General features: G+C 48.0%; 1 protein-coding gene and 1 non-coding gene across 18 annotated transcripts in view; both read left to right on the top strand.

The window, feature by feature from the left end:
• STYXL1 (serine/threonine/tyrosine interacting like 1) overlaps positions 1 to 11,600 on the top strand; it is a 56,313-nt gene that overhangs the window by 35,471 nt on the left and 9,242 nt on the right. For 10 of the 17 annotated variants that reach the window (XM_032255012.1, XM_032255011.1, XM_032255010.1 and 7 more), the window contains 3 exons: positions 1,435 to 1,580; positions 9,902 to 10,047; positions 11,323 to 11,420. In XM_032255012.1, coding sequence (XP_032110903.1) covers positions 1,435 to 1,580; positions 9,902 to 10,047; positions 11,323 to 11,420 — 390 coding nt within the window. Of the gene's footprint in view, positions 1 to 995; positions 1,182 to 1,434; positions 1,581 to 9,901; positions 10,048 to 11,322; positions 11,421 to 11,600 lie in introns of those variants that run through there. The other 7 variants (XM_032255019.1, XM_032255016.1, XM_032255020.1 and 4 more) reach the window with 2 other exon arrangements.
• On the top strand, positions 698 to 801 carry LOC116534668. Its single transcript, XR_004261816.1, has one exon. It is a non-coding gene; the product is annotated as a U6 spliceosomal RNA (small nuclear RNA).

Genomic DNA, 11,600 nt, shown 5'->3' with positions numbered 1-11,600 from the left:
CCAGGCTGGAGTGCAGTGGCACAACCATGGCTCACTACAGCCTCAACCTCCCTGGCTCAGGTGATCCTCCTGCCTCAGCCTCCCTAGTAGCTGGAACTGCAGGTGCCCACAACCATACTTAACTAATTTTTTTGTATTTTTTTTTTTGGTGGTGGGGGGATGGAGACGGGGTCTTGCCATGTTGCCTAGGCCAGTGTCAAACTCCTGGGCTCAGGCAGTCCTCTGCCTGTGCCTTCCAAGGTTCTGGGATTACAGGTGTAAGCCACCATACCCAGCCTCCATTGCTTATTTTTGTCAAGTTTGTTGACGATCAAGTGGTTATAGGTGTGTGGCTTTATTTCTGGGTTATCTATTTCATTCAATTGGTCTATATGTTTTGAAATTTACATTTTAAACGGGTGAATTTTATGATATACAACATATGGTTTATATAAATAATATGTAAACCATATGTGTACATGTGAGTGGTTAACTGGAGCTGGGAGTTTCTGTAAAACTCAGATTTTTCCATGATGTTGTAATGGATGATGTTGTATATCATATAATACATATATCTCGGAGTTTACAGAAAAGAAGATTAACCTAGGCTGGGCATGGTGGCTCATGCCTGTAATCTCAGCACTTTGGGAGGCTGAGGCAGGCAGATTGCTTGGGCTCAGGAGTTCGAGACCAACCTGGGCAAAAAAGTGACACTACAGTGCTCGCTTCAGCAGCACATATGCTAAAATTGGAACGATACAGAGATTAGCATGGCCCCTGCACAAGGATGACACGCAAATTCATGAAGCGTTCCATATTTTTTATTTAAAAAAAAAAAAAAGTGACGCTACGAAAAAAAATACAAAATTAAGCCAGATGTGGTGGTGCACACCTGTAGACCCAGCTACTCTGGAGGCTGCGGCAGGAGGATGGCATGAGCCCAGGAGGCAGAGGTTGCATTGAGCTGAGACTGCACCACTAGACTCCATCCAGATAGAGTGAGACCCTGTCTCAAAAAAAAAAAAAAAAAAAACCCCACAAAAAAACCAGCAACCTGGTGGTAAGCTGCTTTTAAAATTTTAATTGTAACTCATCTCTATGCTTGTTTCAGCTTCCTAAATAATTGCATTTCAGGTCAGGCACAGTGGCTCACAGCTGTAATCCCAGCACTTTGTGAGGCCAAGGAGGATGGATCACCTGAGGTCAGGAGCTTGAGGCCAGCCTGGCCAACATGGTGAACCCCGTCTCTACTAAAAATTAGGAGAATCACTTAAACCAGGGAGGCAGAGGTTGCAGTGAGACGAGATCACACCACTGAATTCCAGCCAGGGTGACAGAGTGAGACTCTATCTCAAAAAAAAAAATTGCATTTTAAAAGAAAGTGGCCATCTATCCCAGCTCGAGACCAATGGCAGATACACAGGAAACATTCATGTCTTTGGTCTCCACTCTCAGATGTGATGCCTCGAGCAGCCATTCAGTATGGCAGGATGCTGACCCGCCTCACCTGCCACCCCGTCTACATCCTGAAAGGAGGCTATGAGCGTTTCTCAGGCATGTACCACTTCCTCCGGACCCAGAAGATCATCTGGATGCCTCAGGTAGGGCAAAATGCTGAGCAGAGGCAGGCCCAGATGGGAAGGATGGGCCTGGAAACTGACTAGCAGGTGACCGAGTAGGAGAAACAGGAGAATGGGGCAGAGGATGTAGAGAAAGTGGATGGGATGGGGGAGACTGGGCTGCAGAAATGAACGTGGGGCTGCCAGGAGTCCAGGTCCAGTTTTTGGTTTTTATTTATTTATTTATTTTGAGACAGAGTCACTCTGTTGCCCAGGCTAGAGTACAGTGGCGTAATCTCGGCTCCCCACAACCTCCACCTCCTGGGTTCATGCGATTCTCCTGCCTCAGCCTCCTGAGTAGCTGGGACTACAGGTGTGCACCCCCATGCCTGGCTATTTTTTGTATTTTTAGTAGAGACAGGGTTTCATCGTGTTACCCAGACTGGTCTTAAACTCCGGACTTTAAGTGATCCACCCACCTTGGCCTCCCAGAGTGCTGCAATTAAGGTGTGAGCTACTGTGCCCGGCCCCAGTTCTTTATGAGGAATTGATCACTGTGCAGTTGAAACAGTGGAGCCTGTTCAGAGGGCAGGCTTCCCCCAGGGAGATCTGGATGGTGAACCGATACCAAGGTCAGATAGTCAGGGTCATGTCGGCCGGAGACCACCTCTTTTTTCTTGGCTGTCTGGTTCCACAAATCCTAACTGGATCCAGAGGATACAAAAATACAGAAATGTGGGAAGGATTGATCAGGCTCATGGCTCACGCCTCTGTACCCCTAGCACTTTGGGAGGCCAAGGCAAGTGGATTGCTTGAGCTCAGGACTTTTGAGACCAGCCTGAGCAAGATGGTGAGACCTCGTCTCTACAAAAAATTTAAAAAATGAAGCTCGGTGTGGTGGCTTATACCTATAAACCCATCACTTTGGAAGGCCGAGTTGGTTGGATCATTTGAGCTCAGGAGTTTGAGACTAGACGGAGCAACATGGCAAAACCCTGTCTCTACCAAAAATACAAAAATTCACTGGGTGTGGTGGCCCACTCGTAGTCCCAGCTACTCAGGAGGCTGAGGCAGGAGAATCACTGGAACCCAGAAGGCAGAGGTTGCTGTGAGCCGAGATCTTGCCACTGCTCTCCAGCATGGTTGACAGAGCAAGACCCTGTCTCCAAAAAAGAAGAAAATCAGCCAGGTATGGTGACTCACACCTGTAGTCCTAGCACTCTGGGAGGCCAAGGCAAGAGGATTGCTTGATATCAGGAGTTCAAGACCAGCCTGGGGGATATAGTGGGACCCCATCTCTATTATAATTTTTTTTTTTTTTATGCAGAGACAGGGTTTCACCATGTTGGTCAGGCTGGTCTCCAACTCCTGACCTCAAGTAATCCACCCACCTTGGCCTTCCAGAGTGCTGGGATTACAGGCGTGAGCCACCTCACTCAGCCTATTATAGATTTTTTTATGCAAAAGGAGAATCATATATGAAACCCCTCTGTCCATCGCCTAGCTCCAAACATTATCAACTCCTGGTCAGCTCTGTTATAACAAAACAATTTTGAGATACCAGTTCCTGCTGGTGCGTTGCTGCATCTGTGGGGAAGGCAGTGGTTGGGCAAGGGACACCCCAGACATCTGGAGCCCAGAGAAGGGACACTTTAGCTTTCCAGAGCCAAAGCTGGAGGAGGAGGAGCTTTGGAGGAAGAGAACTGGGTGGAGCTGTCTAAGGCTGGCACCAGACTGTGATTGGCAGGTAGGGCTCAGTCCCTGGAGGGTACCGTGTACAGATGTCTGGTTGATTGAAGTCTGAACACAATGGAGTGTAAACAGAAAGTGGTTTTAACTTTTTCTTTTTCTTTCTTTTTTGAGATGGAATCTAACTCTGTCACCCAGGCTGGAGTACAGTGGTGCGACCTTCGCTCACTGCAACCTCCACTTCCCAGGTTCAAGTGATCCTCCTGCCTCAGCCTCCTGAGTAGCTGGGATTACAAAAGTCATGCACCACCACGCCTTACTAATGTTTGTATTTTTAGTAGAGATAGGATTTCACCATGTTGGCCAGGATGGTCTCCATCTCCTGACCTCATGATCCGCCTGCCTCAGCCTCCCAAAGTGCTGGGATTACAGGTGTGAGCCAGCATACCCGGTTGGTTTTAACTTTTTCTAACAGTTGCCTTCAGCTGTATTCCCGTTCCTGCCCTTAGCAACTTCTTGAGCAGATTCCATACTTTCTGGCCACTTTTGATTACAAAAACTTCAATAGAAGTCATAGTATAGGATGACTGGGCAAATGTGACTATTCATAGGATGTTTGATTGTGTTAAGGAATTGTTGCTTTTTGAATTCAAAAAGAATTGAAAGAATTGAAGATTCTTCCAGTCTTCAATTGGAAGATCAAGCATAATAACCAATAATATGGTTAATAGCCATAATAATAACATTATTATAGTTATTATTAAACAGTGCAAGTCCCGCCAGGCATGGTGGTGCATGCCTGTAGTCCCAGCTATTTGGGAGGCTGGGGTGGGAGGATTGCCTGAGTCCAGGAGTTTTGGGCTGTTGTGTGCTATGCCGATTGGGTGTCCGCACTAATTTCAGTGTCAATATGATGACCTCCTGGGAGCGGGGGACTACTAGGTTGCCTAAGGAGGGGTGAACCGGTCCAGGTTGGAAATGGAGCAGGTCAAAACTCCCATGCTGATCAGTAGTGGGATCGCGCCTGTGAATAGCCACTGCACTCCAGCCTGGGCAACATAGAGACCCTGTCTCTAAAAAAATAAAAATACAGATCCCTATCTTTTAGACATACAGAACAAAATATTTACAGGTGAAATGATGTGACGTCTGGAGTCTCCTTTCAAATAATCCTGGATGAGGTGAGAAGGCAGTGAGGGTGTAGAGGAAAGCCCATGACCCGTCCCTTGCCCCACATGCCCACATTCCTTCATCAGAACCCCACAGTGATCCTGTGTGATAAGGCAGGGACTCCTGCCTGAGGTCAGACATGTTCCCAGATCCAGGGTATGTGTGTCTGGCTCCCAAAGACATTCCCTTCTTCCACTGAAATAACAGCACTGTGAATTTCAGCTCAACAGGTATACGATAAGTTAAATAAAGGAAGTAAAGGCAGTCAGTCTAGCATAAGTCAGGGCCGTTTGATGTCCCAGCCTCAAATCTGAATCAAGTCTTATCTTGATTAGAATGCCTCCTTGCTCTTGGAGGACCCCTTCGTGGCTTTGCAGGGTGCAGAGCGATTAGTTTTTTCTCTGCAAACCCTACACTGCTGATAACTCATCATCACCACCCCCTCATTTCTGCAGCTTTAACAAGGTGTAATTGACATGATGAACTGCACATATTTAAAAGGGCCCGATGTGGTCCATTTTGACATGTGCGTATTCCTGTAACTTGCCTTCACCCCTAGTCTTACCGAATCAGGAAGAGGTAGTAGGGTTGTGGCTGGCATGTCTGTGAAGGTTGGATTGGGTTACTTGTCTGTGGCTATCTTTAGAATGTAGGTGACTGGCCAGCTGTGGTGGCTCAAGCCTGGAATCCCAGCACTTTTGGGAGGTCAAAGAGGTGGGAGGATCGCGTGAGGCCAGGACAACATAGCGAGATCTTATTTACACAAAAATTAAAGAAAAAAAATAGCTTGGCATTGTGACACACACCTATAGTTGCAGTTACTCAGAGGCTGAGGTAGGTAGGATCGCTTGAGCCCAGGAATTTGAGGCTGCAGTGAGCCATGATTGTGCCCCTGAACTCCAGCCTGAGTGACAGAACAAGACCCCATCTCTTAAGAAAAAAGAAAGATCTCAGCACTTTGGGAGGACAAGGTGGGTGGATGACTTGAGGTCAGGAATTCAAGACCAGTCTGGGCAACATGGTGAAACCCTGTCTCTACTAAAAATACAAAAATTAGCTGGGTGTGGTGGTACATGCCTGTAATCCCAGGTACTCAGGAGGCTGAGACAGGAGAATCACTTGAACCCAGGAGGCGGAGGTTGCGGTGAGCCAAGATCATACCAGTGCACTCCAGCTTGGGCGACAGAGTGAGGCTTCATCTCATTAAAAAAAAAATAAGAAAGATTTAGGAGGTAGCACTGATCAGACATGAGGGCATGGGAGAGAGAGGGTGCTGGGATGATGGTCGGGTTTTAGGCGGTGACGGGGGGCTATGACATGGTTCATTGTGAGGAACATTCGGGAGGGGTCGGGGAAGAAGGTGGTTTTAGGAGGAAAGGCAGTGGACTCAGTTTGGCCACATTCATTTGAGATATTCATTTCCTTTGCATTGTGTCACTGAGGATTCACACACAATTTACAGTATGGTGTTTTTTTTATGCACACCACACCCTCTTCCCAGCCAAACCCACACAACCACAGAAAAGGAAGCTGGTTTCAAAATAGCAGGAAGAGGGTTGATAGATTTGCTGGGATTTTTGCAGTTTTTTTTTTCTTTTGAGACTGTGTCTCTGTTGCTCAGGCTGGAGGCACGATCTTGGCTCACTTCAACTTCCACCTCCCAGGTTTAAGTGATTCTCCTGCCTCAGCCTCCAGAGTAGCTGGGATTACAGGCACCCACCACCACATCTGGCTAATTTTTGTATTTTTAGTACAGATGGGGTTTCACCATGTTGGCTAGGCTGGTCTCAAACTCCTGAACTCAGGTGATCCATGCACCTCAGCTTCCCAGAGTGCTTGGATTACAAGTGTGTGCCACCACGCCTGGCCTTTTAGTGAGATTTTTCAAGTGGAAATTGAAAGGGGGATTTCACTTGGCACCAGCAGGCTGAGTGTCCCAGTTAGGGACAGCCCACATGCTGGAGTAAGCATTGGGCCCGCCTGCAGGCAGTGGGGTCATGCCTCTCCGTGTCACAGGCTTGAGAACTGGCTCAGCTTGGTGTCTGTTCTTTGCTAATGGCTTTTGAAGCTAGTGGCTTGGGAAGGTTGTGGGCTTGCAGAGGGTTCACTGCTGTGGGGGAGGGAATGAGGTGTGCTGAGTTCAGGTGGCTCTGAAGTACCCACACGGGCAGTGAAGTAGTGGGAGGTCCTTAAGATGTTGTTCCTGAGTCAGACTGGGAGCCAGGGGACTTCTGGAACTGATTTTGATTTTTGGCAAAGGTCAGCGTTTTCCTTCTTTTCTTTTCTTTTCTTTTCCTCTTTCTTTTCTTTTTCTTTTTCTTTTCTTTCTTTTTTTTGTCACCAGGCTGGAGTGCAGTGGCATGATATCAGCTCACTGCAACCTCTGCCTCCTGGGTTCAAGCGATTCTCCTGCCCCAGCCTCCTGAGTAGCTTGGACTACAGGCGTGCACTGCCACTTCTGACTAATTTTTATATTTTTAGAGATGGGGTTTCACCATGTTGGTCAGGCTGGTCTCAAATTCCTGACCTCAGGTGATCTACCTGCCTTGCCCTCCCAAAGTGCTGCTGGGATTACAAGCATGAGCCACTGTGCCTGGCTTTCTTTGGTTTCTTTTTTATAGAAGAGACCGGCTGGAGTGCAGTGATGCAGTCACAGCTCGCTGTAACCTCACACTCCTGTGGGGTCCTCCCATTTCAGCCTGCTGAGTAGCTGGGACTATACCCATATACCACCACACCCAGCAATTTTTTTTTTTTTTTTGTAGAGACAAGGCTCTTGCTGTGTCACCCAGGCTGGTCTCAAACTCCTGGGCTCAAGAGATCCTCTCCCCTTGGCCTCCCAAAGTGCAGGTATTACAGACGTGAGCGGCCACTGTGCCCAACTTCCTTCGAACCTTTGATTGCAAATGTACACCTTGTTTCCGAAAGAGGAATCATAGGTACAGCTGTCCATTTGTACAGTTGTCCTTAAGTATCCATGGAGATTGGTTCCAGGGCCCCCAGCAGATACCAAAATCCTTGGATCTTCAAGTTTCTGATATAAGATGGTGTAGTATTTGCATCTAACCTAAGTATATCCTCCCACATAGTTTATTTATCTATTTGAGACAGAGTCTTGCTCTGTGGCCCAGTCTGGAGTGCAGTGGCACGATCTCGGCTCACTGCAACTTCCACCTCCCAGGATCAAGCAGTTTTTCTGCCTCAGCCTCCCAAGTAGCTGGGACTACAGGCATGCGCCACCATGCCCGGCTGATTTTTGTGTTTTTAGTGGAAGCAGGGTTTCAATTGTTGGCCAGGCTGGTCTCAAACTCCTGACTTCAGGTGATCTTCCTGCCTCGGCCTCCCAAAGTGATGGGGTTACAGATGTGAGCCACCTCACCTGGCCCCTCCTATATACTTAAATCATCACTAAATTATTTATATTACCTAATACAATGTGTATGCTATGTAAATAATTGTTATACTGTATTGTTTAGGAAATAATGACAAGAAAAAAGTGTGTACATGATCTGTACAGATACAACCATGAATTTTTTATTTAATTTTATTTTAAAAATTTTGTTTTTATAAAGATGAGTTTTCACCTTGTTGGTCAGGCCGGTCTCGAACTCCTGACCTCAGGTGATCTGCTCATCTTGGCCCCCTCAAAGTGCTGGGATTACAGGTGTGAGCCACCACGCCCGGTAACAACCATGAATTTTTTTTCTGGATATTTTTGATCCAAGTTTGCTTGAATCCATGGATGTGGAACCCACAGATATGGGGGCAGATTGCATTTGGTTATCTGAACTCCTGAAGCCTTTTTTTCATAGTGCCTTATGGGGGACTAGTGTTTCTTAGAACACACTTTGGGAAATGTAGCGATAATCCTTCACTTTGTGTTTTAAATAAACGAAAGTTTTAATTATAACGTTGGACCTGGAACTCGGGAAACTCCCATTTAAGTAGTTGTCTTGTTCTCTCTCTTTTTTTTTTTCTTTTTAAAGATGGGGTTTCACCATGATGGCCAGGCTGGTCTTGATCTCCTGACCTCAGGTAATCCACCCACCTCGGCCTCCCAAAGTGCTAGGGTTATAGGCGTGAGCCTCCGCGCCCGGCCTGTCTTGTTCTCTCTACCCCTCTACACATACTCTGGCTTAATCAGAATTCATTTCTGGGCATGCAGGTGGCTCACGTGTATCCCAGCACTTTGGGAGGCTGAGGCAGGAGGATCACTGCAGTCTGGAGTTTGAGGCTAGCCTGGGCAACATAGCGAGACCCATCTCTACAAAAGATAAAAGTATCAAAATTATCTGGGTGTAGTCATGTGCAATTGTAGTCCCAGCTACCTGGGAGGCTGAGGCAGGAGAATCACTTGACCCCAGGAGGTCAAGACGGCAGCGAGCTGCGATTGAGCCACTTGCACTCCAGCCTGGGTAGCAGAGTGAGACCCTGTATCTTAAAAAAAGAAAAAGATAGGCTGTGCATGGTGGCTCACGCCTGTAATCACCACTTTGGGAGGCCAAGGCAGGTGGATTACTTGAGGTCAGGAGTTCAAGACCAGCATGGCCAACATGCCTAAAGCTCATCTCTACCAAAAATACACAAAATTGTAGTGGTGCACACCTGTAATCCCAACTACTGGGGAGGCTGAGGCAAGAGAATCGCTTGAACCCAGGAGGCGGAGGTTACAGTGAGCCAAGATCTCACCACTGCACCCCAGCCTGGGCAACAGAGCGGGACTCTGTCTCAAAATATATATGTGTGGCCGGGTGTGGTGGCTCATGCCATAATTCCAGCACTTAGGTAGGCCGACGTGGGCTGATCACAAGGTCAGGAGATCAAGACCATCCTGGCCAAGATGGTGAAACCCCGTCTCTACTAAAAATACAAAAAATTAGCCGGGCATGGTGGCACACGCCTGTAGTCCCAGCTACTCAGGAGGGTTAGGCAGGGGAATCACTTGAACCTGGGAGGCGGAGGTTGCGGTGGGCTGAGATCATGCCCTTGCACTCCAGCCTGGGCAGCAAGAGTGAAATGCTGTCTCAAAAAAATGTATGTGTGTGTGAGGTTTGGACAAAAAAAAAAGTGTGTACGTGTGTATAAAGTGAGAGAGGGGTGTTTGAATTCTGGTGGTCTCCAAGTGTAATAAGAGCTCTGTCCTTCTCCATCCTCCCAGGCCCCCAGTACACGCTGGGTTGTTATAGTTCTGGGCTGCAGCATCCTCAGTACAGCCTTTGTGTACCTGGCCAAGTGTACACAGGTGCCATGGAGGGAAACAGACACCAGTGCTGAGACCCCGCACTCTGCACCGTGAGACTGCGGTTTGGTGCTTTTGTCGTGACTTGCCCTGCGCCCCACACACATTACGGCATGCCAGTCACTTTCAAAGTCTGGATCTCTGTCACTGTCCCTGTCCCGGAACTGCCCTTCCATGCCTGCTTGCCGAGCTGTGTTTCAAGAGACAAACATCCCTCTTCCCTGAGAAATACGCTCATAGCTGCCTTTCTTCTTCCCCACTTCAGGAACTGGATGCGTTCCAGCCATATCCCATTGAAATTGTGCCGGGAAAGGTCTTCCTGGGCAATTTCAGTCAAGCCTGTGACCCCAAAATTCAGAAGGACTTGAAAATCAAAGCCCATATCAATGTCTCCATGGAAACGGGGCCCTTGTAAGTACAGGAGATGCTATCAATTTGTATTTCATTTTATTTTTTAATATTTACACTTATTTGTTTTCATTTTTGAGAAAGAGTCTTGCTCTGTCACCCAGGCTGGAGTACAGTGGCACAATCTTGGCTCACTGCAACCTCCTCCTCCCGGGTTCAAGCAATTCTCCTGTCTCAGCCTTCCATGTTGCTGGGACTACAGGTGTGTGCCATCATGCCCAGTTGATTTTTGTATTTTTTAGTAGAGACAGGGTTTCACAATGTTGGCCGGACTGGTCTCGAACTCCTGGCCTCAAATGATCCACCTGCCTCAGCCTCCCAAAGTGCTGGGATTAGAGGCGTGAGCCCCTGTGCCCAGACTATATTTTATTTTTTATTTCATTTTAGAGACAGGGTCTTGTTTATTTATTTAATTTATTATTTTAGAGACAGGGTCTTGTACTGTTTCCCAGATGAGGTCTCACTATGTTGCCCAGGTTGGTCAGGAACCCCTAGCCTCAAGCGATCTGCCTTGCCCTCCCAAAGTGCTGGGATTATAGGCGTGAGCCACCATGCCTGGCTAAGATACGTACTTAAAAAAAAATTTAGGGGGATTTCCAGCTATGTGGAATCCCCTCCCACATAGTGGGAGCTTAAAATAAAAAATAAATTTTTTTGGCTGGGTGTGGTGGCTCGCCTATAATCCCAGCACTTTGGGAGGCCAAGGCAGGTGGATCAGCTGAGGTTGGGAGTTTGAGACCAGCCCGGCCAACATGGTGAAACCCCGTCTCTACTAAAAAAAACATTAGCCAGGCATGGTGGCACATGCCTGTAATCCCAGCCACTCGGGAGGCTGAGGCAGGAGAATCACCTGAACCTGGGAGGCTGAGGCAGGAGAATCACCTGAACCTGGGAGGCTGAGGCAGGAGAATCACCTGAACCTGGGAGGCTGAGGCAGGAGAATCACTTGAACCTGGGAGGCAGAGATTGCAGTGAGCTGAGATTGTGCCACTGCATTTCAGCCTGGGCAACAGAACAAGACTCTGTCTCAAATAAAAAAGACGAACTCTTGCTTTGTGATCCTCCCACCTCTTGTCTCCCAAGTTACTGAGCTTAGAGGCATGGGCTACCGCACCCAGCCTGGATGTTTTTTCCCCAGAGAGGTTGAGTTACCTGTGCACAGTCCCCTTACACAAGCTCAGCGTCCTACCTGTAACCTTTCTGCTGTGATGAAAACCCCACAATGGGGTTGTATGTCTTCTGCATTGCGCCTGATGACCTGTGTGGTCCTTTGTGTAGTTTTGCAGGTGAAGCTGACAGGCTTCTGCACATCCAGATAGAAGATTCCCCAGAAGCCCAGATTCTTCCCTTCTTACGCCACCTGTGTCACTTCACTGGTAAGGAGTGTTCCTTGGCCAGGTAGCCACTGGCCTATGTCTGGGAAGCAGAGGGGCAGTGCCGCCTCCTTCACAGGCTTCTTCCAGATCGTGACTCCCTGTGCTCTGGAGAGAAAGGGCAGGGCCCGGCACGTGCGCAGCCTGGGTGGGATGAGCTCCAGGACAGGTCCAGCGTCTCAG

Source organism: Sapajus apella, unplaced genomic scaffold, assembly GCF_009761245.1.
Source record: "Sapajus apella isolate SASKATOON/1434 unplaced genomic scaffold, GSC_monkey_1.0 scaffold88, whole genome shotgun sequence".
In the NCBI taxonomy this organism is placed as follows: domain Eukaryota; kingdom Metazoa; phylum Chordata; class Mammalia; order Primates; family Cebidae; genus Sapajus; species Sapajus apella.
The sequence above is the reverse complement of the archived record's forward strand: the minus strand, read 5'-3'. Positions and strand labels throughout refer to the sequence as shown.